The following is a 26,806-nucleotide window of genomic DNA, read 5'->3' as shown; positions in this document are numbered from 1 at the left end:
TAAAAAATGGGAAGGAGGTGTGCAAATCCCGTAAATTTCTTATTGAAAGGATTTCAAATTAGTGGAGCCCCTCACGTTTATTGTCTCATTTTGTATGCCGAAATTGCAACTGACACTTTACTTTACACACCCTTTATGACCAGAAAATGTTTAATGGTGGAACTGCCCAAATTTCAATTTTTGAGGAATTTCATTTTGTATTCTCAATAATTATAAATGATATTTCTGACTTTTTTGCGTGCGCATCGAAATTTATTTCTATTGTTATATATTTTTCAAATAAAACACACAAAGTAAAAACAAAGCATTTCAAATTATTAGCTTTGCCTTTTATGGCTGAGGAATAAACAAAATTCTTTATAAATCATTTTCTAGCTTATGTTTCCAATGAACTTTGCCAGGCAGCTTGCAATTTGTTTGTATTTTGCAACCAAAATTTTGTCTTTTGGCAATAATTTTACGTGTATGAACAGGATGTCCAAATGTGATTCATAGAAAAATGGGAATTAAAGCCTGGGTCAAGGTCTTATTCTGGCTGCGATGAGCTCAGAAGGCTTGGCTTTCGGTTTTAAAAATATAGTTTTCCCTATAAGTTTTTTATGTTCTATGACCACCATTTTTTCAGTCCTTTCATTTTTCATCATCGCTCGCCTTAATTAAACCATAAACACCTCAAAACATGCTACCATATTGTACACACCGCAGAACCCCACACAGCTTGGAGGTGACCCACCCATCACAACTGGCAAACGACCCACACGACAACGTTTTCTTGTTTCATTTTTCATTTTTCACTCAAGACAATGCCAAATCATTGAGCAGCCAAAAAACTGCAGCAAACAAACACCTCCGCGAAACAGACAGCGACCACGATCCACTGAACGGTGGAGGCCCAACCTATAGACATGTTTAATCAATTTAAATTACCTTCAATTAGGCTCTTTGTTCGCGGTCCCGCGGACATTGCAAAAGTCTTCGGCTCGGCATCTGCATAAATGAAATGCAAATAAGGAAAATGCCACTAATTTGTTTAGATTCCCCGACTCTGAAATGGATGCATGCATATCTGACTTCGGAGTTGGCCAATGCTGGCAATTAAACATTTAATAGCTTCATTCGATATGCATAATGGACAGAGTTTGCAGGGGGGAACTGTTGTGGGTGTTGGCTCTGTTTTGGTTTTATAAAAATGCAAATGTTCCCTTGAGTCATAAAGTAATTTGTTGGTGAATCGAGTGTGGACAGATTGGGAAGGGGCAGGGAAAATTTGGTTTAGAATTCATGGTGGGGCTGAATGAGATTTTGATGTCTTTTTAAGCTGACCATAAACTAATACAATGCAGTTAATAATTTTTCCGACTCTATTTCTTTTAATTATGGCCAATAAAAATGTAATAAAGTGTATTTATATCTCTATGCAAATCTTTTTCAGATACTGTTATTAATGGAATACATTTGAATAGACTCTTTAAATTATGGGTTTCGCTTTTAAATCTGAAAAATGAAAAAAACAATTTTTGATAATATTTTTTAACACGATTATGCATGTTCTTTTTTTATTCGCTTGCATATAATTTTCATTTCATTAAGCTTTGCTAATCTTAAGTGGATTTTTAGATGCCAATAACCTAAAAGCTGAAAATCCTCTCAAAATTTCTTGGTTTGGACGGGCCATTAACAAACAGCTTTTTGCCAGGCAGTAAAATACGAAAGACTTAGGACACAAACTTGGACAAAATTGGCTTGCCGCGAATGCATATAATTAATCTCTTTATCCAAACTCAGCGACTGCGCTCTAAGTGAAAGTTTGCCATGGCCAATCGTCTAAATATCAAAGTGTCTGCGCTCGTCAACTGTCGCTTCAATTCAACTCCCATCCTGCTGGTACCATTTAAATGAGCCATCAAATCGGCACCCCAACCGAGACGCGTCTCCCGACTTGTGTCATTGAACCAACAAATCAAAGCCGCTTACCAAAAGTCGCACAAAAACTCTTAGTTTGCAGTCGTCAACGCTCAGGATTGATGACAAGCCAAGCAATGCCAAATGACAATTATTTACGCGGCAAGTGTCATAAAATAGAGGAATGAAAAAGGCTAAAAAAGCTACTACTAAAACCAGAAACCACAGCCAAATGACAGCGAACAAAAAGCCGAAATGTGTTTATTGACGTCATTCCATGGAACCAACAAGCCGACAGGCAAAAAACTTTTAATGTGGAGAAAATCCAGGCTCCGTCCGCGTTTTTGCGGGAGGACCCAAGGGAGTGGACAAGCCAGCCAGCACCACCCGCTGAGTCGTAGCCAAAGCCAAAGCCAAAAACTGCTTGCGAATTGTAATAATTGCAAACAATTACAGAGACACTAAAGCGAGGTGGAAAAATGAGAGCCATAGAAAAGTGGTAGCTTTTATAGCGAAGACTATTTGATACCCCACAAATATGTCGACTTAAAATAGAAAATTATACTTAAAACTTAAACAAATACAATAATATACTTTTTACGATAAAATAGCATTTAATAAAATATGTAAGAGTTTTATAGGTATTATAAAATCTTAAGATTTGGCTACTATGGAAATCCCTTGTCTTTTCAAAGGATCCTGCCATACAAATCAAAAAAAGTAGCTTAAAGAAAATTGTTTTTCAACTACGATATAACTAACTCTCAAAAACTATTAACTTGAAAATGTATCGCTTTTGTTTTTAATTTTACGAATGACATATTCTTTTAACATTTTCACTATACGCAATCACATTTAAACTCATTCAGCTGAAACTGCCTAATAAAACCAAAAACCCCTAGCTAAAAATCCCTCATTGGACACCATTTCGGGGACATCAAACTGTGGCCATTGTCTTGTCTGAGATTTTGCCAGAGTTTGCGGAGCATATTTGCTCTGATCAGGGGTTAACTTCTTGTGGCTATCATATGGGTGCAGAGGGGCCACATTAAATCCCATTAGTTGGGGGTTCAGTTCGGTTCACTCCTGACTTGGCTCCTGTCTCATGCCTTTTTTTTGTTTATCTGTTTTTACTTGCCTGCATAAATTATGTTCACGATATTCTCTTGTTCAGAGGGACGTCACCTTTGGGCTCTCGTCTTTCGTTTTTTTTTTCTTCAGTTTGGGGGATTTTTGGGTATGGGCTTAATGTGGGGCTGCCAATTACGAGCATGAAGGTCTTTGACTGCGCAATCTTAGCAGCACCAACAACTACATAAACAGCTAGAAAATTTGTAACATTTTTTGTTGTCTTAGTTTATGTTGGTGTTGTTATTTCTTTTCGGGTTTGTTATTTCTGCTTATGACTTGTTTTTCATGGTTTTAATTTGTTCGTCGTTGCTTATCCCATGAAGTCAAGCAATTATATTACTTATTATTGCTTATTTTTTCCTCTCAAGCGTTTTTTCCTAATATTTTTTGAATGTTTTTCACGCTCTTGAGTTGATTGGCTTGCAAAACGCTTAAGATATGGCAATGAAAATGGTTGTACAATGTGTACGAGATAACCGAGATTTCTCAAGCTGGTGTAATGCAAATGCTGTCCATGGCATGCAGATATATTTGTTTTCCAACAATTTCCATTCCTTTTTTCACTCATTTCCCACTTGCACTTTCTGTCGTCGATGCAAGAAAACTGACGGCCGACAGAAACAATTTTTTTCAATTAACTCTGATCGCCAATCGCAATTAACTTTTACACGATTTCTAAATGGAAAACTTTGACAGTCGATCGAAGCTTTTCCGTTAACCCACATACCTAGGTTCAACAATTGTTTGTTCAGTTAATTTGTTTTACCATTTTTAATTTAATGTTTTAATTAGCTTTAAGCTTTATCCATGAATCAGCTAGAATAACTTCAACGGTCTTTGTATTTATATTCCCATTCGTTAGCCAAAAGCCATCGTTAGTTAATCATTGCCAAACTTCTGGGCTTAATTGCCAACTAGAAAATTAAAAGCGAACTGACAAATTGCATGTAGCACGCGTCGCATAAAAAATACAATAAAAATATATTTTTGTCATGCATTCTGCAATAAAAAAAATTTAATTAATATTATGTGGGAATTCAAGAATTTGCCATGTTTATTACGCCATATTAAAATAAATAGGTGAACAAGTCTAAAAATACAGTTCCTAGTTTAATTAAAACCGGTTGAATTTATTTAATAAATTAAGTAATCATATTCATCGCTTTTGAAACAATTGTCTTTTATATAGACTAAAAAATAATAATTACGTCTTCAACTTGACCTTAAGCTAAAATGGTAACTAAATTTCTTTGTTTCCAAAATTTTGTAACGATTTCAGCGTTTTTAGTTTATTTTCGTAGCGTCGTTTTGAGCGCTTTTTGATAGCTCAATTTCCTCTGTTTACATTTTGGTCGTTAGAAAAGTTCAAGTTGAAATTTAATAATGCGGGCTAATTGGATGGAATTATATAACAGTGTTTATATGGGGCGATATGCAAATTTGTGTCGGCGCACACGTGAAGGTCGTCGCTGCCCTAGAATTAAAGACAGAAATGGCTTTTGTACGACTATTGAGGTGCGATAACTGGGCGAGGAAATAAGCAATTTCGTTTCATTTTTTCGGGCTGTTTTCTGGGCCCTGACCCTGAAAATTAATTGACTTCGTACAGCGGGGGAATACTCAATAACTCTCTATCTTTATACACTATTGACGGCTTGCTTAGTCAGGTTTTAATGAGTCCAATGGCCCAGCAGGTTCAGTTATCTGTCAGGGTGCGAGACGGGGGATTGGCTGACATTCATAAGGCTGCATAAGGCTATTGGCTGCAAATTTCGGTTACTCAATACAAAATACGGAACCAAGATATAATTTTCCTATATCTTGCGGTTGTGCCCGACACTCACAGACAGTCAGACATAATTTCCTTAAACTTTTTCAACTCCATTCTGCGTTTTGGCGGCTTTCACTTTTCCGTTTCGCTGTTCACTTTTCCTTAACAACTTACTTTTGTATCGATTATTGATTATTGCTCTCATTTTGGTCCATGTGTTTTTTTCTCTGCTGTTAAAATGAAAAGTTTTCGTTTCGCCATTTGTCATAATTAATTTTTGCGCTTTATGATTTAATTGTTGAAAGAAATGGCAACAACTAAATACGACCGGCTGCACAAAGTGAACATTTTGAAAGTCATTAGGTCTGTGGATGGATTGAAATCTTTTTATGCTAGCGCTCTACTTTGACTTTAGAGGTGATGCGGTGTGACTGAGTGTAGGTAATAAATCGACCGAAGCGAAAGTTTCAATAATAAACTATGTGTTTGCTTTGGGAATTGGGTTTAAAGAGTCCAGATTTCGGGTAAAGATTTCTGAGAACTAATTTATGAGGGATGGGATTGGAAAGATTGGTTGAGACATTTGGTTTTTTAATTAGAAATTAGAATGTTGGTCAATATTGGAAATAATTAATTGGGTTAAGCTTTAAGATAATCGCTAAAAATTCAACGATTTTTTTTCTTTAAGTGGAGCATCGTTCAGATATATACGTATGGCGATTCTGAGCCCAATAGCCATTTGTGCACAGGAAATCTTCTCCAATTTTGTAATTTCCCCTTACTGATTGCTGGCCAACAATATTTAGTAAAAATCCCAAGTCATCCTCTTGCAAGATTTGCATTGGGACTTTTGGCTATTGCACAAACCACCTCATTATGTTCAGTTCGAAAGTTATATTTTGCATTCGAGCCAGCAGAAGGCGGCGTGTTAATCAGCAATTTAGAATATTTTTTGCACTCTCAGTTTGTTTTTCCTGTTTGGGGCCAAAAAGCCCAGCACAAAAGACCTCGAGTTGTGGAGGGCCCCGATTTCATTTCCTGTTTCTTGGACACTTTGTGGCTGTTTTTTTTATGTTTTTGTTGTTGCTGTTGTTGTTGGCACAGCTGTTGCATTTATCATGTAACTCACACAACGACGGACATCTGAGGGGAACGCCGGCGGAGGTTGTAAGAGCCCTTAGAGCCCCGGCCAAACAAGCTGCTGCATTGATTTCCTTTTTGCTATCTTGACAGCATTAACTTTTGGGTCTACAGGGGATCCAAAGGGGTGAGGGTTCGGGGGTGGAGGGGGCAACACTTCGACAGAGACAAACGAAATAAATGCGCGATCGGGCGATAAACTATTTTTAAAGACAGCCACAAAAGGAACTAACAACGCAGCAGCCGCAAAGGCAATAACAACAGGAAAGAAATAAGCCTCGGAATGATTCAGATGGGGGTTAGGGTAAATTGATGCCCTAGAAAAATATTTCAGGGGGTATATAGGACACTCAAAAAATGGCATTAAATAGATTAATAAAAGAGACTGGGCTTTAAAAAGCATAATATTGACCAGTTATGTAGATTGAAACTGGTTTAAGTATGTCAGGAAATTAATCTCTTAATGTTGAAAGCTTAATGGGTTTTGTTTTATCATTACATTTCTAGTCATTGTAATCGCATTTAGTTTTATTATCAAAACTTATTTAACATTTGTATTTAACATAAAAGTCAATACCTACATCTTCTTGTAACTAAGGTTAAGAACATACATTTCAGACAGTTATTTATAAAGTGATTTATTTTGTATATGTAATTAATATACCCCGCCATTAAGTTACTTAGCAGGGCAATCAAAAGACACCTTGAAATGATTTCTCACACAGCGAGACAGAGATGGCCAGAACCGGGGAGTTTGGGCCCTAACAAGCTGCAGCACTTAGGATGTTCTGGCCAAGACCCCTTCCTCGGGATCTTCTGGTGATTCTGGGGGAGGAGAGCCGAGTCCCCATGGCTGTTTGTTTAAGGCCTTGGTTAGCTTTAAAAGGAGCTGCAGCTTATTTCCTGCTGCTGCTATTGCTGCTATTGCCATTCTGCACAGACAGTTCTAAGCAGCAGCCGAGGTGGATGGGCATCCTTTTGTCTTTTGGCCAAAAGGCATCAGAGCTTGTTAGCTGGCCAGTCCAGCTGCTGTCTGTTTTCTGCCATTTCAAGTTTGTCGCTTGTACGTACCACGTACTTGCAGTATTGACCATTTTTAGCCTTTTAAGTACACTTTGGTCATTGTTAAGTACTTTTGCGTGTCAGGAGCGCATTCGACTCCAGTCCACGGTTTCTGTTCTTTGGCTGCCTTTGGGGGCACATGTTTTACCTGGTTATTTATGGGAAAAGTGTCAGCGCTAATCAAACGGCTGAATCACAATCTATTTGGTATGTGCATTGCATTGTTGTGAGCTCGTATTGTATTGGTCCCAAAGGGTCGAAGAACTAGAATTTCTATAAAAAAAAACACAGAGATTCTACCATATTCTATGCATTTTTTTGGTCCATCCGACAAAGGCGATTTGAATCTTTAGAGCAAAGACGTGCAGTGTTAATGTCAGTCCATTTTTTGGCCACTACCAGTTCCTGGTCTAAGCCAGTCTCTGCGAACTCCCATTGACAAACCCATAAACTGCAGTTTTATGGCCAGCGTGTGGCGAGTCATGCGGAATAATCCAAATGACGCAATATGGCGACATATTCTGCAAAAACTTTTCGTTTGATCTCTGTGCTCAGACACGTGTGGCCCGAAAAAAATTGTCATCGCCCACGCAACGGGATTACGATAGAACTCTCGGAAATCTGATCTTGGGCTCTCGTTCATTGACTGACATCCATCAGAGTCCCATTTGCGTCTCGCTTCAACCTAACCTAACCTTACTCAATTAGAGATCAAGCCAACCGATGGCAAAGCCTAGGCAAACAAGTTCTACGGGTCAACGTTTCATGACTTAACGGCAAATTCGCAAAAAAAGAGACGATAAAGTCCCAAACCGTGTGACGGACAATCAATATGGAAATTAGCAAAAAAGAAAAAAGAAAGAGCGTAATCGGAGATAGAAATTAAACCTCCCCAATGATCAAACACGATTAGCCATACATAGAAAAAAATATATATTATTATTTGCTTAAAATCCGAAACAAATTTAACTGATTTATTACTCAAATTGTCTTGCAGATTAATAACTTTAAAACTTGCGACAATTTGACTTACAACCATTAATTATAAGAACGCCAAGCATAAATTCACTTAATTTCAAAAAATGCAATTGTTGATTCGGTGAAGTTAAGAACGGTTTCTTTGAAGCTGGTTATCATGTTAAATTAAACACAACAAAGTATTTCTTCAAAAACCTCTTACTCGCCATTCAAACAACGTAAAAATGAAGCTGTCATCGATTATCTGAATTATTTCCGCGTGCAACTGTGAAACAGCGAAACCGAAAAGCAAAATAAATAAATAATGAAAATTGAAATTTTTTTGAACGAAAGACAAAGAATGAACAAAGAGCGAAGCGAAATTCCCTCAAAAGCATTTCAGCTGTCAAAAACCCGTCAGTCTGACGGATTGCTCGACCGTTTTGTCTTTTATTTAGCCCGTCTGTTTTCTTTTCGGTTTTTCTCTTTCATTAAGTGCAACAACGCCGCAAAGTTGCCCTTTGCGCTCGTTATTTCGTTTTGTCCAGACAAACAAAACGCAAATTACGCAAAAAAATACGAAATTAACCGTTAAGTTGTGTAATTTCACCAAAATGCTAACGGCAATTCATACTTTTTTATTTTAACAAGTCATTCCGTGAAAAAACAAAAGACTTAAGCGACGAACTTGTCGAAATGGGCGCATGAAAGTTGTAAACCAAAAATAAAGAACGAAATAACTGTGACTCAATGGGAACACACCGATGGGCCGAGGGGGAAATTTCATGACAAAACGAAAAGGCTAACAAAATCACATTTTATTTGTCTCTGTCGGTTGATGATTTCCAGTTTCCAGTTTTAATTAGCATATTGATGCGAGCAGCCATGAGACGGCAGCCAACTTTTGCCCCCAGTTCTGTCTGACGCCCCCACACCGGAATATCAGCAAAGTAAAAAGGCAAAAATTAACTTTAATTTTCAACCGAGCGAGCGACCGAGTGAGTGACCATCGGGCCCGCAAAGCAGACACTCTTAGGAAACTGGTTTCCTCTGGCCAACAGATGTGACTGCGAATGCGTTTCCAACTGACACCGAGTGCCAGAAGGAGGCGGGGATGCTGGCTCTGGTGAAGATCTAAAGCTAAACATGGTATTATAAAGTGGAACGCCTTCAAAGTCAAGTTCAATGACGTACTCATGCCATCAAGTACTGAAAATACTCGCGGCAAGTATCAGGAAAGGTCCGGCCGATAAGATACGTTGTTGTACAACCAACCATTCATATATGGCAATGACAAAGCAAACAAAACAAGCTAAGCTTAGTTGGGCATACAGAATAACAACAACAATAGCATCAGCGACTTGTTAAATAATTTATGTGATAAGGCTGATTGCGAATCGTGTTCAATTTGCATATCTAATAGGCCATAAACTGCTTCTGTTGCATGAAATTAGTCAAACAAAAAGAGGAATACTCGACGTAGAATAGGGGCACCAAACACTTTCCCCTTCCATTGTTTAGAAGACTCGAGTTCCCAAAGAACCCTCGAATAATGCGAAGTTAACTTGTATTATTATCTGTTCTTCTTGTACTGCTTCTGTCACGCCTGACAAATCACTCCACTTTTGACTTTCTTCTTGCAGCCTCAAATAAGTATAAAGTTGACTGGGGCTTTATTTTATTTTATTTTATTTCACTCTTTACCGTGCATATAATTACGGTCTCAAGACTGCTGCCATTCTACCACCAAAGTACTTTTCGCTTTTGCTTTCTGTTTGAGCCATGGCACCCATTGTGCCAGTTGTTCGGGGACCACAATTGACAGAAAAGCGACACGAAGAATGTGTCATAAAATGGTGCAAAATAAAGTGAACTGAAATCAGGAGAAATGTCAGAGATTTCTCACAGCAGCAGTAGCAATTGGTATCTGGTAGCAGATGCCAGCTGTTGGGTGAAAGTCGTTTGGTTTTCGGTATTTCACTGTGTAGTGGGTACTTTAGATATACTCGGGCGTATAATTTTCTATAATGACATTGAAAGACACAAACGGTCTCGGCGAATTGAAGAATGAAAGTTCTGCTTTCGCGGAAGGGAATTTGAAGTTGTAGAAATTTGTTTAGTGCCGAAATTGTAGATCAATCCCACTCGATCAACAAAACCTAATTAAGACTAAAGAAGTTTAATTAATACCTTGTTTACTTTTTATTAAAATTTGGCTGGGAAAAAACTATATATAAATAATGTTAATTTATAGATTTTTAAGAACAAATACATGTTAACTTATTTGCAAATTACTTATTCAGATGATCCTATAAATATTACTGACTCCGTTCTTTTCTTTCGAATAAGAAGTTCTGAATAGATTTTTAAAACAATATATTATTTTACATTCAGCATAATAAAACCAATTATAGAATTTTTCTTAAAATGAATTTGAAATCCTAACAGCAACTCTCTTGCTGTCAACTAAAACTCTAATAACCGTGGGTGTTCGCCAGTAGGAGTCTTTCCCCTTATTTAATTCCATTTATGTAAATGAAAGCCCAATCTATCTTAATCTGCAAACAAAATTCGCACACCACCCATGTCAATTTATCGTGGCATCTCCAACTTCATATGCAAATTTGGCCACTCTTTCATTGTTTTTTCTTTCTATCGGTATCTATGGCAAAATTTTGCATGTTTTTCTCTACCTTCTCTTGCCAAAATCGAAACCAATTAAAGCCAACAAAAGACTGGGGCGACAAATGCGCGCACACAGCTTGTTCGAGGTGTTCAAGGCTGGAGATTAGCTAGCGACAAGCAGCGCAAATCAATCAGCAAATAGCGCCAAATTATTATGTAAATTATAATTTCTTACTGCTGGAGTTGCCTTGCCAAAAAGTAAAAGTGTTAAACAATGATGAAATTATGTTTCAGCGGCTGACAAAAAGGAAACCATGAAAAATCCGAAAAAATATAAGTTTACGGCTCATATTTCACTAAAGCGAAAAATACAAAAAAGTGAGCCGCAAGTCGAGGAGTTTTTGGGCCACCCAGAGGGTTCCCTTGTAGGCGTCACTTGTAATTAACTTTTTGCCCTGCAGCGACCCTTTCCACCGAAAAATACCCCAAACCTCTTTCCTGTTGTCGTTTTTCTTTCGTTACGCTTCATTTAATATGCAGTTCCTGATTTTCGCTTTTTCTTTTCGGTCTGTCTGTTCGCATTGCCAAACGGCTCATTTATTTTGTCACATTGAAGCTTGAAATGCATGTGGGAGCGAGAAAAAGAAGGGCGGAGGTAGGTTACATACATTTTGTGGCCAGATCTTTCAAGTCTGATAAACCCTGGATGTTGGCTTTATTTATTGGCTTGTTTCACTTTCGGGACAAACCGCTGTGAGGGCGGTTAGTTGTAAATGTTGCCTGACAATTGCAGGCGCCGCGGCATGCAACTCAATTTGTTTCCTTCGCAAAAAGGTATTTATCCTACGAACTATATTTTAGTTTGTTAAGACAGCTTTGTTATATGTTATTGTTAGGGTGCAGAGACAAATGTCTTTGACTAGGACTGCTCAATGACTCACCAGTATTTACAAAATATTTAGGAACAAGATACTTATTCAATAATAATAAAATAAAATGTTATGGTATAAACTTTGATAATTTTTTAGCAAATTTAAAATCAATTTCAAATAGAAAAGTAATGTAAAACTAAAAACTAACTACACGAGATTTAACTTTCTTTGTTAAGTATAATATAATCATGACTCAATTCCTCAACGTAAGCAAACTTGATTGTTAAAGCAAGCATGGCTCTTTTGTATGTTTTCTGTTTATTCAGTCTATGCTTGCTAATTGAAACACCTAATATTTGATGTCAAATGAAAGCCAAGTGCAAGTGTCAAAGCTAACGGTATTAGGCTTATTAGCAGCCGAAAAATATATAATTTTCAAACTTTTTAGAGCATCATAAATATTTAAGACGCTCGTGGCTGAAAACTTTCGCAAAATTAGCTTACAACTTTCCGTTGGCAAAGAGATGTTACACAAGGTGGATATGAAATTGCATATTACGCATACGCGTCGTATTCATATTACGCATACGCACTGGCTGGTGTGTGTTGTGTTTGGGGTGCAGGTAGCGGAAAATTGATCGCACGGGCTGCTTGTAGGCGTCAGCAGGAAATCATAAAATTACAATTTCCATTGGACGGAACAAGTATATCTATCATTAGACTTATATCTATGATACGTCTGTACATTTGAGACACGACAACGAAAACAACGACCACAATTACCTGTTTCGTGGGTAGAGTGTGAATGGCTTAGAGGTTGGAACCTGTCTCTGCTTTTGGCACTCTGGCGGGCCCAACTTATAATTATGTAATTGTGTAATACGAGTGAAATGCTCGAAGGAACCATTTAGTTGTACAATAAATTACCAATCATAAATTTCTCGTCCCACAAATGTCATCTCGATTGTAGCAGATTAGCTCATTTGCCTAATTAAATAAAAATGAAACAACACACATCCCATCTACGGTCAAATCAAGTGCGGGTGCTGCTGATTGGCAAGAGTCTTTACAATATATAATTAACCGATTTGCGCATTTGTCTATAACACCGCATGTCTGATGCGGAAGTTAAATAAAGAAACAAAGATTATTTTGCGTGTGACTAATAACGACTGCTAAACGAAAGCCAACCCCTATCCAAGTTCAGCTTCAAATTAACAGATCTGAAAAAAAATATATTAAAAGTGAATTATTTTCCAAGCCGCACAGTCATAAAAAATAAAGTATTCAAACCCAGCCCAGGTATTAAAAGACGGAAGCTAGCCTCAATTGTGGTTTCTTTCATATGTAGATAAATATATTTATGGTTAGATATATCAATAGACTCATAGAGGCGTTGCTGTTCAATTGTGGCGGCAATCAAAAAGTTTTTTATATTCACATAATTGAATTGTAGCACAGCAAAAAAAAGCATTTGTTGAAAAATGAACCCAAACATCAAGAGTAGATTGAGACACACAAATCATGAGGTTAAAGATTACTGTTGAAAGGCAATGAGAGATAAATAAGAAATAAATAATTATAAGCGGGCAAGAATAAGAGAAACTAATGTGTGGCAAGACCAGAACAAGGGAAACATTTAATTGAAAAAATACAAACGAGAACTTGATATGATTGACTCCAACGAGATTTCTATACAATCTTTACTTATTATTTATTGTATTGAAATTATAGCTTGTGCAAATATTAAGTTATTCAACAGATTGTATTGGTCAAATCTCAGAATTAAAGAAAATTCGATTTAAAAATACAGTTTTTAATTAAATAAAAATACTAAATTTACCATCAAACTTGATGTAGCACATTGCAATTCGATACTCTGCAGCTGTCTTTACTGTTTCTCAAGGCAGAGTTTGTAAAAATAAAACTGACAATTTATTGTTGTGCCAACTTTTTTGTTCACACTTGCTGTCCAAGTCTTGTGGAGCGTGCTGCTTCTGTTTTTGTGTCGCACAAATCAAATTCAAATTAGAACACACGAAAAACACGCGAATGCGAGCCAATTATGCAAATTTTCAGCTGTCTGTCAGTCTGTCCGAAAGTCTGTCTCTGAAATAACAAGAACAATTTGCATATCGGTCAATTGTTGCACGATTTTCGTGGTCTGCGCACGCGTTGCAAATACACAAAAAGTGTGAATTAAAGTTCCAATTTCTCGTTAAAATTATTTAACTCAAATATTTTTACTGTAACGCACGTTCAATGCCAATTGAACACCCTCACATCTTAGCTGTCACTTTTTAGGCTCGAATTTTTGCATTTATTAATAAACATGGACCTATTGTTTTTTCACATCCCACGCAAATTGAACTATTTTTAAATAAATGGCGAGTGGGCGAAGAGAAACAAATGTAATGCAAAACCAAAAATGAGGGATTAACCTACATAGGGACACTTGACCCGTGAAAAAACAGCAAATTCAATTGAATTTTTTGCGAATTACGCATCAAATTGATATTGAAATAACTGGAACCCAATGCAAAATCAACCGCAGAAACCTCAAGCAAAATGACTTTCGTTTTGGCCAAGTATTGTAACAAAAATAACTGTTGTGAACGGCCACAGTTGTAGGTATTTCCTTACTGCGGTTGGGTGACAGTCAAACTGTAAAAAATATAATAGTAATAATTACGCTGACCTTCATCGTCACTTCATTGTTGGTATTGTGCCTAAAGTCGCCAAGTGGACGTGAACAACTCAAGTTGAAAATTGTATTTCTGTGGTTATTTTCCCTGCGGCTAGAACACGACTACTAGATAACAAAATGAGTTTCGCATAAAAACTTCAGAACAAGTTTATTAAAAAAGTACTCAATAACCAATCTCTTTAGTAACTAAAGTTAAGCACTATAACTTATCTGACCAAAGTTTAACTTTAAAACTCTGTGTAAGTATTCTCCAAGCAGCCCCTTACAAAAGACTTAGGCAACAAACTTGATCATCTCATTATTTACGTTCCCCGCAGCTTTAATGCATTCAATTTGTTTTTTATGCGCAATCAGCATAACCTTTTGGCCAGTCGCCAAAAGGAATAAGTCAAGCGATAGGATAGCATAAATAAATTGGCCATGCCTACGCCCCAGTGCCCAGTTCCATGTCATTAAATTTATGCCATCGCTTAATTACACTAAATTACGGCTAATTAAATTTTAATTAACACAATCAACCAGCGCTCACACTGAGATGCATAAACACCGAAGTCACCTAAGGAAACCGGCAAAACGTGTCCGACATACGAATCCAATTTGTGAATGTGGAGTAAGTCTGCGTGCCGAAGAAATAAAATCGCCACAATTTCGAGCAACTTTTATTTCTAGCCAAAGTGCTAAAAGATTCAGCGACGCACTCGCCAAAACCAAAACCGAAACCAAAAACCAAAACGAGTGCAAGTTCAACGGGGAAAACGGGTTTCCACACTGCCTGCTCTTTGGGCATATGAGGAAGTTAATGCCTGAGCAGCTCGACTAACACCAAGCAAAAACACAGCCACATAGAGCCGCCAACCGAAGCTGTGGAAAACTTAGTAACAGTTACTATTTAGCGGTCGGCCAAAGCCGCATAAAATATTCAGAAAATTGCTTTTCTCTTTCCTTTGTGGGTGTTTTTCACGGGGGAGGCGGGGTGTCCACCCAATTGCATCCGCTGGTCTGCTTTCGACTTGGGTCTTCGGGTCTTGGATTGTGCTAAATTTGGCCTTTTTCGTTTCATTTTCGCTTTATTTTTCCAGAGCTATAAGACACAAGTATTTCAGTGTTAATGCCGCCCGGCACTTATTTGGACAGCCTTAATGGTCGCGACAGTGGGGCAGGAAATATAATTATGGGGTAAAAGAGGTCTTGTTTTTTTATTTGATTAATTTTCTTTAAAAACTTAGCCTTAAGGAACATGTTTTTAACCTAATAAACTTATGTTTCTAATTGTCCAAGGAATTCTTAACTTCATAACAAAAGACTTAAGCAACAAACTAAACATTTTTGGAATACACTTAGTTTAAAATTCGCCAAACTTTAATTAATTATTAAAGGAGCTATAAACAAATAAGTTTATTTATCTGCAGAAATACAAAAAAATATTTAAAGAAGTAAGATCATTACTTCCTCCATTTCATAACCCAAACTCCATTAATTTGGATCATTAATTTAGCCTAATAACTTTGCGAAACCTTAACCTTAAATCGAAGACCAACCACTGTGCCCCAAAACAAATGAAGTTCTTGCATAACTTTGACAATTACAAATGATGTGTCTGACATATGACGACAAGCACCGAAAAAAAGGTACGCATTTGTGGATGCGGACTTTTCGCCCGACTACCTGAAATAATAACGAAACAGCAGATTAAATTAAATTAAAGAGGAAAACAAGTGGACACACATGTCCGCGATTTGTGGAGGGGCCGCTGAGGCGGAAATAGACTGTGACATCCGCTGACAGCGAGAGAGAGGGGAGTCGAAAGAATCCGATTCTTCGCCGTCGGGGGCTATCAGTCTCCGGGTATATAACTCTGTCATATCCGGAGGACGTTGGCCGCAAATTTAATTAGAAATCTGCACGCCGACTGCGGCTCGGGAGAGACTTCAAACGCCAGTTCAAAGCACTTTTGCTTCCGCCATACATCAGCGAAAAGACACTACTATATATTCCCTATATCTCTTCACACTTTGCAACATAATTAACTAACGAAATTTCTATCCACTCTGCTCTTGTCATTTCAGCCAGCACACACAGAAAGGCACACAGAGAAGTCTCAAATTAGACCGTGAAAGCCGCAAAGCAAATAACCAGCAAAGCGTGCAAAAGGAAAAGCCAAGGAAATTATATTAGGAAAGGGTGAAGAGGGGCGGCCACGTGCACACAGTAGCAGGCCTAGAATAGCTAGAAAATTATTATTATGATAATAAATTAAAGTTGCCATTAATTTAGCCAAAACGGAACGCGAGCGCGAGTGCGATCGCGAACGAGGCCTGGGAAGCGGCCGCAAACGTGAACGTAGACGGTAGCATAATAACAATAAATAATAATTTGAAATAGGCGAGCACCAGCCGGCAGAAGACGACCACAGAGAAGTGGCCAAGTGCAGCCTCCCGTTCCGGAGGAGCAGCGAGAAAAACCAAGGCAGCTCGAGCGCATCGAGCGTGCAAATTAAAAGCGCACCACAGTAGCCCCGACTCCATCTCGACATGGAAGTGGCCACAACAAACAATCACAGTCAGAGCCATCATCATCATCATCATCTGCAGCCGGCGGGGGGAGCGGGCGGCTCGCGGTCCCCCTTCCAGCGGGAGGTGCGTGAATGGCAACGCATCGATCCCAATACCGGTGCCCTCTTCAGCGGACGCTTGGAGGCAGACCGCTGGATAAATGGACCGCTGAACAGCTACGGCAAGGTAAGTGGCTATAGACTAAACTCTAAAGGTGGCAGCGTGATCCGGAGCTGCCCATCAGTGGGGAACGTTTCCGGGAATGGGTGAAATTCCACAGATCGGTCTTAAATGGCCTTTCCTTTTATTTCCTTTTATTTCCTTTTTATTTAAATTGTGAAATATTTTAGTCGATTCACCTAACAGATTATCAAAATAGAAAAATGAACTGCAATTTTTATATATTACAATATATATATAAGGGTATATTGTTAAATATGAAATTGATTTAGGTATTCATATATGTTATTAGTTTTTCTTGTGGCTAATATTATTATTTATGTATTATTTTAAACCCAAATTTATTTGGTTCAATTAAAAAATATTTAACCGTTCTAGGAGTCAAAATACAATTGTCAAAATAAATTTATCGGAATCAACTGAGTAGATATTACAAAAGAAAATTAAATAAGTTTCACATAAAAGGTTTTCTGACTGAGATTGTTATTTTAAGATAAGAATTTTATTAAAAAAGTTTAAATTTCATGTATATTGACTAAAATTGATTTCTTCCGTCGATTATGTAATTATATATCAACTTATTACATTGGCTTAAAAATACTTTATTACTCAGTAATTTTCTGATCTCTTCTTGACACAAAATTGTATTTTTTTGCCACCAACACTGGTAGCCGTTTTTCCACTCACGATGCTACCACTCATCCCTGAAATAAAGCCCCAACCACAATGCGATTATTTTGGCTCTGATTGATGGAACCCGTGGCTCCAGTCCATGATGCTGGTCGCTCTAGTCTGAGTCCAGAGTCTAGACCTAATTGCTGGGCTCTGTTTGTCCATCGTATTTTAAATGAAATTGAAAGGTCCAGACTCTCTAAATGGGAAGGCGTTCACTAATTTAGTAGAGTCTGCGGCAATTGAGGCTTGATTGCTAGTTTCGGTTTCCTTGCTTTTCGATTTTAATCAGTTAATAGTTTATTTAGTTGAATACCTAAAGCTTGAATCTATGAGTAGGCAGCAAGAAACAGAAGTTAAGCGATTAAAGTTTAACGAATTAATGGAAATTTATGTCGATTTGTTGTTTGATTCTGAAAATAATAATTATATAAACCTTTTTATAAATGTAAGTAAAATGTGATTATCAATATACTTAAGAATTCCACAGCACTTGGAAAGTAAAAACGTAATTAAATTCAACACAAATTCTTGAGATGAAAACCCAGACATCTGGCTTTTAATAATTCGAAATAATTCGGCGGGAACGGAACCCCAACTACGCATAGCAAAGTTAATCGCTTGAGAACCCGTCAGCCGCTTGATGGTGGTTACTGAATACCGAATGCCGCCAGTCCGATTGGCCAGTTGAGATCGTTTTGTGTGTCAAACGGCTTTTCCCCGAGTGGCTATCAAACCGCAGACATCGACATGGACATGAACGGAGATACGTTGACCGTTTTTACTCAACCATAATTAACAGGTCACACGCACAGCTCGCTGATAAGTTGGATGCGAGTCCCAATTGCTGGTTGTAAATAAAAAGAAAAAGAAAGGAAATTAAAGAGCTTTAAAGCAGTTGCACACGCTGTGCTACTTATGATTCGATTTCTCAGTGGAGAGATTTCAGCAATAGACGAATCACTTCTGGAGGTTTCGGTTTCGCTATTGCCTTACCTTTAATTAATTCGTGCTATTCTTCTTCAGATTCAGATTTCACTTGTCTTTGGGCTACGCTTCAGCATTGATTGCTCTAGAATTTGTCGGTTAATTATAAATGCTTTTGGCTGGATGGCACAGCAGCACTTCGGGGCCTATCGTTAATTTTATGCTGGTTCATCCACTGGCAGCCGTCATCAACATCAACCCCATCAACATCACCATCATCATCATCATCATCTGGTCATCTGGTATATGTGTGTGTGTGGTCAAGTCGAGTTCGCGCCTCAAGTGCTCGGCCCAGAACCAAATCGAAATAAAATCTAGATGGTGGCTTAGTTCGTGGTTCTGCTCGTGGCTTGGCCAACTGAAATAGCACCACATACTTAACGAGATCTGGACTTTAAGATACTCGGGCCAACTGCGAGCTATTCGCTTTGGTCTGGCCGGGAACGTCCATCAAATGCAATGACATCATTGCTTTGGTATTGCCGCACTCAAACTGAAGAGATTGATCCAAATAATTAAGTGATTTTTTCGCCATTGAATTCTGATCGGCTTACGAAACAATAGAATATCCTATTGCCCCCATCGATGAGATCATAGTAAAATATTTAAAGAGTGTTGACCTTAGGATTGCTCAGCCATCCGAAAAATTTTATGACATTTGGACCATTGCGAAATAAGAATTAATTTTTAATTTGTTTTGGGAGCACCAAAAAAATATTTGGGTTAAGTTTTATGATCATGGTTTGGATTACTGATAATCGACTGCGGTTCAGTTCAAAGTTGACATTTCAAATAGAATGTATTTTCCCGGAGCTAAATTCGAGATCATTTAATGACCGCGCAGTCACTCAATTTGGCAACTGTTACATTCACCCGATCAGTGTTGATATGCCCTTTTTCAGTCATACTTTTATGGCTGCAGGATATTTGGCGGAGAAACACCGAAATCCGAAAGAAAAAATACCATTGAAAGTTGTTTCATTCCGCTGACTTTGTATCTTATCGCGATTGAACTTTGTTGCCACTGCGGCTGACGATGCTAAGAGCCTGGCCGAAAGATGAAAGGGTAATAGAGGGGGGAGGGAGGTAAGTTGGCTGGGAAATCAATACAATCAATTGGAAACGATCTGCCGAAAGAAGACACCAAGTCCTTGCCAGTGATGGGAAAAGTTCCCCTTTTTAGCCCAGAGTAAAAGTTAAAAGCCATAACATTTGGCGTTGTATTTATAATAAAACAATAAGCGTTATTTAGGGAAGGATTAAATGACAATTACTTGTGAAGTAATGCTATTTTATATGTTAAAACAATCTTTAAGAATTAGTATTTAATTATTAATTACAATTTATTTGGGACTTATTGACATTCAAATAGCAAACATAAGAGATTCGGGAACGATGATCAGCGGCGGATTTATGGCGAGAGTTTAATGGTTTAGCTTATATGCCAAAGTATGTTGAAGATAAAGTTTTTTGCTTTAAATGTATTAGAAATGTAGGTACCTAAAACTAGTAAAAGAATTGCTGGCAACTTGCCTAGATGTTTGCCATCGCTGGTCATAGTCCGCATTAGTTTCAGTTAAAAGAGCTCGACTCGACTCGATTTGATGGCCAAGTCCGGGATTTATATCACCGACATCCCGCTGTTCGTCCGCCGATCTTTTGCCGACAAAGGCAAAGTCAAAGGCAGCGGATGCCGGCACGGATCGCAGGGAAATCAATTTGGCAATATCCAATATCGAGTCGAAGCAGAGCAGATCGCAGACGCACCCAGACACCGTTACTCAACTAGACAGACGAATAGATCCCTGACAACTTCTTCATTAGCATTATGGATTGTGGATCGTGGATTGCGGATTGCGGAGAAGGAAAGGCAAAGCAGAAATTTACATTTTGCAAGATTTTCCGCAGCATGCAAGCGCAGCGTTTGAATTATTTGCCAGCAGTTGCAGTTGCAGTTGGATCGCAGTTGTTGTTTGTGGCCATGTTGCTACAATGTTGCCGCCTAACGGTACTGGAACCGCTGGCAATGCCGCCGCCTTTGTGGGTCACTGGGTTGCCACAAGTCTAACCAGAAAAAAAAAAGGCAGAGACGCTGCCCGCGGTGAAGATGCAGCCAGCCGGTCGCGAGATTTACCCGTGGTCAGCAGCAGCATTTCATTTGTCTTTTTTCCCAGTGCTCGCAAGCCATTTGGCCGACACACACGTAAATTACTTGCAACTAATTGAGGATGTCAACTGACGTGTCTTGCCTCAATTAAGTGTTTCCTCTGCCGCTAATGAACTCCACACTACACTCTGCGCCCAAAGTGAGGCCGAAGCAAACGACTTGGGGCATCAGCTCCAATGACGCAAACACATGATTTACCAGCTGCAGCCTGAGGCTCGAGCATATAGAGATATAAAGCCAACAAGATCGTGACAGATATAATGCATATAAAAATGTATATTATTATAGCTTAAAAGCATAGATTGCAGAGGCAAAAGGTCCACAAAATAACCAAAACCCAACTGGAGAACACTTCAAAGGGCACTGTGGTGCGGCAGTGGATTTGTTATGTTCAGAAATATAGTCCATTAAAATATCAGATTTCCGTTGCCTGAAGTGACTCGTGTGGGTCAACCATGTTTAATTTGTCTCTTAACTAGGAATTTATTTTAAGAGATATATTTTACTTGCATATAAAGATCTTAAATTTCCGATATTATTTTCTTGTTAACTTGATATGTGTTTGGCTACCCATTCAACATTATTAACAAAATTTCACATTTGTTTTATAGATAGCTTAAAAAATAAATCAATAATTAATTTTTTTCAATGCATGCACCTAGAGGATATTTTCGTATAATTAAACCTATAAACCTATAAGAAGAATTTGTAGAAATTTATAGAGAAGTTATGTGAATTGTGACACAGCTTTTTAAATAAGTTTTTTATGTTCATACATTCAATTTAGAATCTCTTTAACCAAACGTGACATTGAGAACACCACCAAAGCTTGATTTATTTAACTGAAACAACTTTTAACATTATGTGTATTCATAAAAGTATTCATTAAATGAATGCAGAAGTGTGATAGGCACTTTAATTATTCTTCCACAAAAATGCATAATATTGGACATCTTGCAAAGCCCCAGAGTTAAAACTTCGGAGTTGTTGAAATAAATGGTCAAGTAATGCACTTAGATCGTCATTTCCGCTAGTATTATTTAGTGCCAAGAAAACCCATCCCAGTGTGCAGTTCTTTGGCTGCAGAGTACCAAAGTCAGTGCCAGCTAAAAATAAAAAGAGTCAACGCTTTGGCATGTCTATGCAGGCGATCTGTGCGAGCTGCCAGCCAGAAAAGCCAGAAAAGGCGACATGCATGCCACGAACGGAGGACAGATGGACCGAGGGTCGGACTGGATGGCGGATAGACATGGACCGACATGGGGCATATGGCAGAGCAGAGCAAAGCCACAGAGCCGCAGAGTCACACAGTGCGGCAGAAGTCGGAGTCGGGAGATAGACAGTCAATCTTATGGCCACAGACAGACGGCCACGACCGGGCAGACGACTGCGACTTCGACTGCGACGACCGTGATGATGATGGTGCTGCATCATTAAATTCGTTTCAAGCGCGGCCCAGTCGCAGGCAACTAAATATTTTGGCATATTCGTGTACAGGAAAAAATTCGCAGCACCCTGATCTAATCAAAAGAATCAGATTACCTATATTTTACTGAATTGAAAATAAATGTTTCCACCAGAATTATATACAAATATTTTACTAATTGTGTGAGAAAATATATATTCTTTTTATTCTTTCTTAACTCTTACATTTTATTTATTAAATATTCAAAATAAAATTATTCGTAATGTATAAGGTTTCTTAACCATTAATTCTATGAAAAAGTAATACTAACTTACCTTTTATTAAATTAGGAAGGCTTTTTGAACCAATAACTAACTAAAAATATCTGTTTTTCTGAATGCTGTGTTTATCGTAGGAGGTTCTTTTAACGAAGGTTTTAAATCTTCACCATCAAAAAAATAATAAAATAATAAATCATCTAAAAATACATACAACATTATTCAAGGATTATATGCAGGTTTTGTTGGTTTAATTACTGATCGAAAATTGTGCAAATTGAATAGAAAATCCAATAGTGTGACACGTTCCATAACATTTAAATCTATCGCTATTTGAAACCATTTTATATTAAAAAGGATCAGCATTTTTCTCAGTGTAGAGTCGAAAGCGAAGTCTTCCTCTACATCATCACGACTTTGGCTGGCATATAATATATGCGAGTGCTGGGCTCTGTGGAAGTCGTGGCAAGTCTCTGCATTTCATTGAACCTTCAACTTGACTTTGCGCTTCGGTTCGGTTTCGAACACAACGTTTTCAATTTTGTGGTTTCCTTTTTTTTCGGTTTTGCCGGGTGTATGTTTTTATCGGCATCAGCTGGCCGACGGAGGCTGTACAAGATCATGACACTGATCGCTGGCTGATTTTGGCCAGGTCGAAATTATTCATTTACAGTTGGCTTTCTTTCGCCAGCTGTGTTGCGCAGCCAGTTGCCATGATTGAGCCACCCCCTGGGCCATGGGGATTGCTGAAGCACAGCTTAATTAGCACAAGCAGACAACGAGACTCTGGCCAAGATCAAGACCAGCCAGCCTACACATGCTAAGCCGAACTAAAATGGCTCAGCCAGCCGGAAAATCAGCGAACGGCGAAAAGAGGTCATCGATGGACAGGCAGACACATATTACAGCCGGCACTGTAAATTGCCAGGCATTACGGAAAAGCGGGCCCACATCCACTTCCACCAGAGTCTCCTTCTGACCATCGTGAGAAACTGCGGCAGAACGTGCATGGCCCGCGGGTGCCAAACTCGGCTGGTAATTTATGTCTGCCACGCTATTCTGCACTCCTTCCCAGTCACAGTCACAGTCCCAAGGATGAGTGTGACTTTAGGGAGCCGCTGAAATTATTATGCATTGTCCGTTTGCCCTCGGGTCAATGGGAAGCTCGACGGGACGGACGCCGAACCAAAATCACAGTCCGACCAAACCAGACAGAACCCAAATCGAACTAAAGTGAATGAGTGAAACCGCCTGATTGAGAACTTTGGAAGGGATAACCCTGAACTCAAGAACAGGGCATTGCTTTAAAGGCTTTGGAAATCTTAATAGCCCTTCTTTTGACACACTTTATTTTCATTATTAAGCCCCTTTAAATTAATCTTGTTTCAAAAAATCTGTTTATCCGTTAACATTTAAATTGTATTTTTATTCCATTTCAAAGCATTTATCTATAATTTTGTAACATTACAGGACCAATAAAGTGATTCGAGGTTGATTTTCCATTTCTTAAAAACCATAAGAAATTTTTCAACAACTATAATATATTACAAAATTTTTTTTATTTTTAATCATAATTTTATGTCTTCCGAAAAATGCAATTAAATATAAATAAAATCTTATTTCCACTATGTATTCAGAGGAACTTTTGATATGTATTCCCACTTCGAAATCAAACTGAAATAAGACTATATTTTATCGTTCTTTGCCAATGATATTCTTTGTTCAACAACCTAAAAAAAATTCCCACCTAATGAAGCTAATTACAGAGGTAAAACCACAGGCATTATTTGCGCCATTCGCCGAGTTATGAGTTACAGCACAAAAAAGACTAGACCCCAAGTGAAAATCAAGAACATTAAAGTGACTCAACCCCCAACTTGCATACAATATGCATTTTTCATTGTTTCGCCCAGCTTGGAGAACATTCAAATTTTTATATTCTATATAAACAATGCTGCACTTTGACTCATAGTCAAATGTGCGGCTGCATTTTGGTCATTGACACGAATACGCCGCGAACTGGACACCGGCGGGTTAAAGTTTTCATTTGGACCATATTATGCATTTTTAGCACTATAAATCATCATAAATGCAATCGATTGCCGCAATCGATCTTTGGGCCAGTTCGAGTGTGTTTTTTATTTCTTTTTTAGTTTCCTTCCTTCGATGGTGTGTCATGGCACGATCCAATGAACGGATCTGCTAATTGTTCGAATCTATGCACCAAAAAAAAATTCTCTTATTATCCAATTAATAAAATATTGGCGCTACAAATTTTTAATGATGCAGTAAATATTTTACTATTCTTTATGTTAGTGTTATATCTTACTTTATATTGAACTGGTATTTTAATTTCGAATATAACATTTTGGAATTATACTATTCCTTTTCTCCCATATAAAATTTTCCTTCATGGTCCTAACTTGGTTTTTCAGTTTCGTCAAATTATTACAGCATTTACAGCTTAGGCTTTATAAAAAATTTTAAAAAATGTTTTTTTTTGTCAAAATTAAATATAAAGTTATGCTACAGTGGGCTTTTCTGAGTGTATGGCCACAAAAGGGTGCAGTTGCTGTTTCAGTTGCCGTTGCAATTGCAGTTGCTCTCGAGAGTCTTTTGATTTGTGGCTGGCGTTTGGTCACGTGTGCCGAGCGGGCGAACTAAGCACGCCCAGCTGTCGAGATAAGAGGCATCTAACCATTTCGGAGGGGGCAACTGGGGGAGGGGGAGGCTTGACGGTCAAGTGTTTCGTCTGGCAACTTTCATACGCCCTGTTGCCAACGGCCGAATGCCATGCGACAAAGCACTTTAACGCCCCACATGCGGCACACCCACTCCCGTACAGAAATTTAGACAATCACATTGTGATCGCTCATTTAATTTTTTATTTATCTTATTTTCAACAGATTTAAATGTTTTTATGAGCAAAAAAACGATCAAACAAGGCAATATATCAGTAATTTGTTGATAAATTAATTAGATTCGGCAAAACAAGGATCAAAGCTAAGGTGGCTAATTATACAAATTCTATCAAGGCCAAGGCTTTAATTGACTTTTGTATTTATAGTTTTTGGCACTTTTAGTTAATAAAAAGTCTTATTAAACACATAAACGTTTTACAATTGTGAAAATGATTTTGACAAATTTTGTTTAAAAAACATTTTTAAAAACAAAATTGATAAGGAATAATTGAAGTTTTAATATTTTTTCAGTTTTAAATATTTGATGATCTATAGTACCACAAAAAGTGGCTTAAGATTTTTATAATATTTTTTATTTAAAAAAAAAAAAAATTTCCAAAAGAGAAGTTACAGATTTTTAAAAAGAGGATAAAATAAAACCTCAATATTTTATGGAAATAAGAAAAACTATGAGAATAATTAGGGAATTTCACCAAGACCCAGTCCAACTAAACCGAAGATCAATCTTACTAAAATACTAATACAACAACTGGCATTGCATTAATATGGAACCCTTGTGAAACATCCACTCATTATCCTGCCACCACTGAATCCCACTCTCTCTCTCCGATCTCTCCCCAGATATCCGACTCCCAAAACATCTCACAGCCGAATGGCACACAGCACACTCAGCGCAAACAGTTGGAGGTGCTGAAGGCCCGCACCGCCAACGGCGCCATGCAGGTGATCCGCACCCAGACAGTACAAAAGAGCTCGTCCTCGTGGGCCTCCTCCACCTCCACCACCACCACATCCACCACCCACCGCACGAGCAATGGCATTGGCCACGATCCACCATCAAAGCCCACTATCCTACCCCCAATCGACCAGGGTGTTGACATTTGCGAACTTAGCGACGATTGCAGTCTCAGTGGCAGCGATGCTGGCATCGTTCGTACCCCATCCGCATCCGCATCCGCAGCCACATCCGCCTCCGCATTCGCATCCGCACTGAGCCAGGAGCTCATCGACGATCATGTTGATTTTGTTGTGATTAATGGCGAGGCGAGCGATCAAGACGAGGCTGCCGACGAGCATTTGCACAAAGTTGGCCACAATTTGTTACCCGATACGGCTCCGAGTCTGAAATTGAGCAATCTAATGGTAAGTCGCCTGGGCCGGGCTCAAATGCGGTAGTCCACAGTCAGGGACTCGCTTCTACTGCCTTTGCAATACAGAAAAAAAGTGGAGTTACAATACACTCAGGGGTCTAATTTTCTTTTTATATTTAAGTATATATTTTTTATGCAATGTAATTATTTCTTTGAAAGATGATTTTATTTTTAGACATTTTCCAAATATTCTGCTATATCAGTGGGTTTTAAATAGTTACTTTTCACTATTGTAATTTTAACCAATAAAATAAATCATTAATTTAATATAGTTTTTCAACAAAAATTATTAAAATATAAAATTAATTTACATTTTATTACCTTTT

At 38.2% G+C, this 26,806-nt stretch overlaps 1 protein-coding gene across 11 annotated transcripts in view; it reads left to right on the top strand.

The window, feature by feature from the left end:
* The window catches only part of LOC108040765 (uncharacterized protein DDB_G0284459), a 40,957-nt gene that overhangs the window by 2,297 nt on the left and 11,854 nt on the right, over nucleotides 1-26,806 (top strand). For 6 of the 11 annotated variants that reach the window (XM_044459597.1, XM_044459599.1, XM_017118357.2 and 3 more), the window contains exons 2-3: nucleotides 16,234-16,905; nucleotides 25,951-26,472. In XM_044459597.1, coding sequence (XP_044315532.1) covers nucleotides 16,699-16,905; nucleotides 25,951-26,472 — 729 coding nt within the window. In that variant the 5' untranslated portion in view covers nucleotides 16,234-16,698. The remainder of the gene's footprint in view (nucleotides 1-16,233; nucleotides 16,906-25,950; nucleotides 26,473-26,806) is intronic. The other 5 variants (XM_017118360.1, XM_017118358.1, XM_017118359.1 and 2 more) reach the window with 3 other exon arrangements.

This window comes from Drosophila rhopaloa, unplaced genomic scaffold (assembly GCF_018152115.1).
Source record: "Drosophila rhopaloa isolate 14029-0021.01 unplaced genomic scaffold, ASM1815211v1 contig_2, whole genome shotgun sequence".
NCBI classification, from domain to species: Eukaryota; Metazoa; Arthropoda; class Insecta; order Diptera; family Drosophilidae; genus Drosophila; species Drosophila rhopaloa.
Note: the sequence above shows the minus strand (reverse complement) of the source record. Positions and strands in the feature narration are given on the sequence as shown.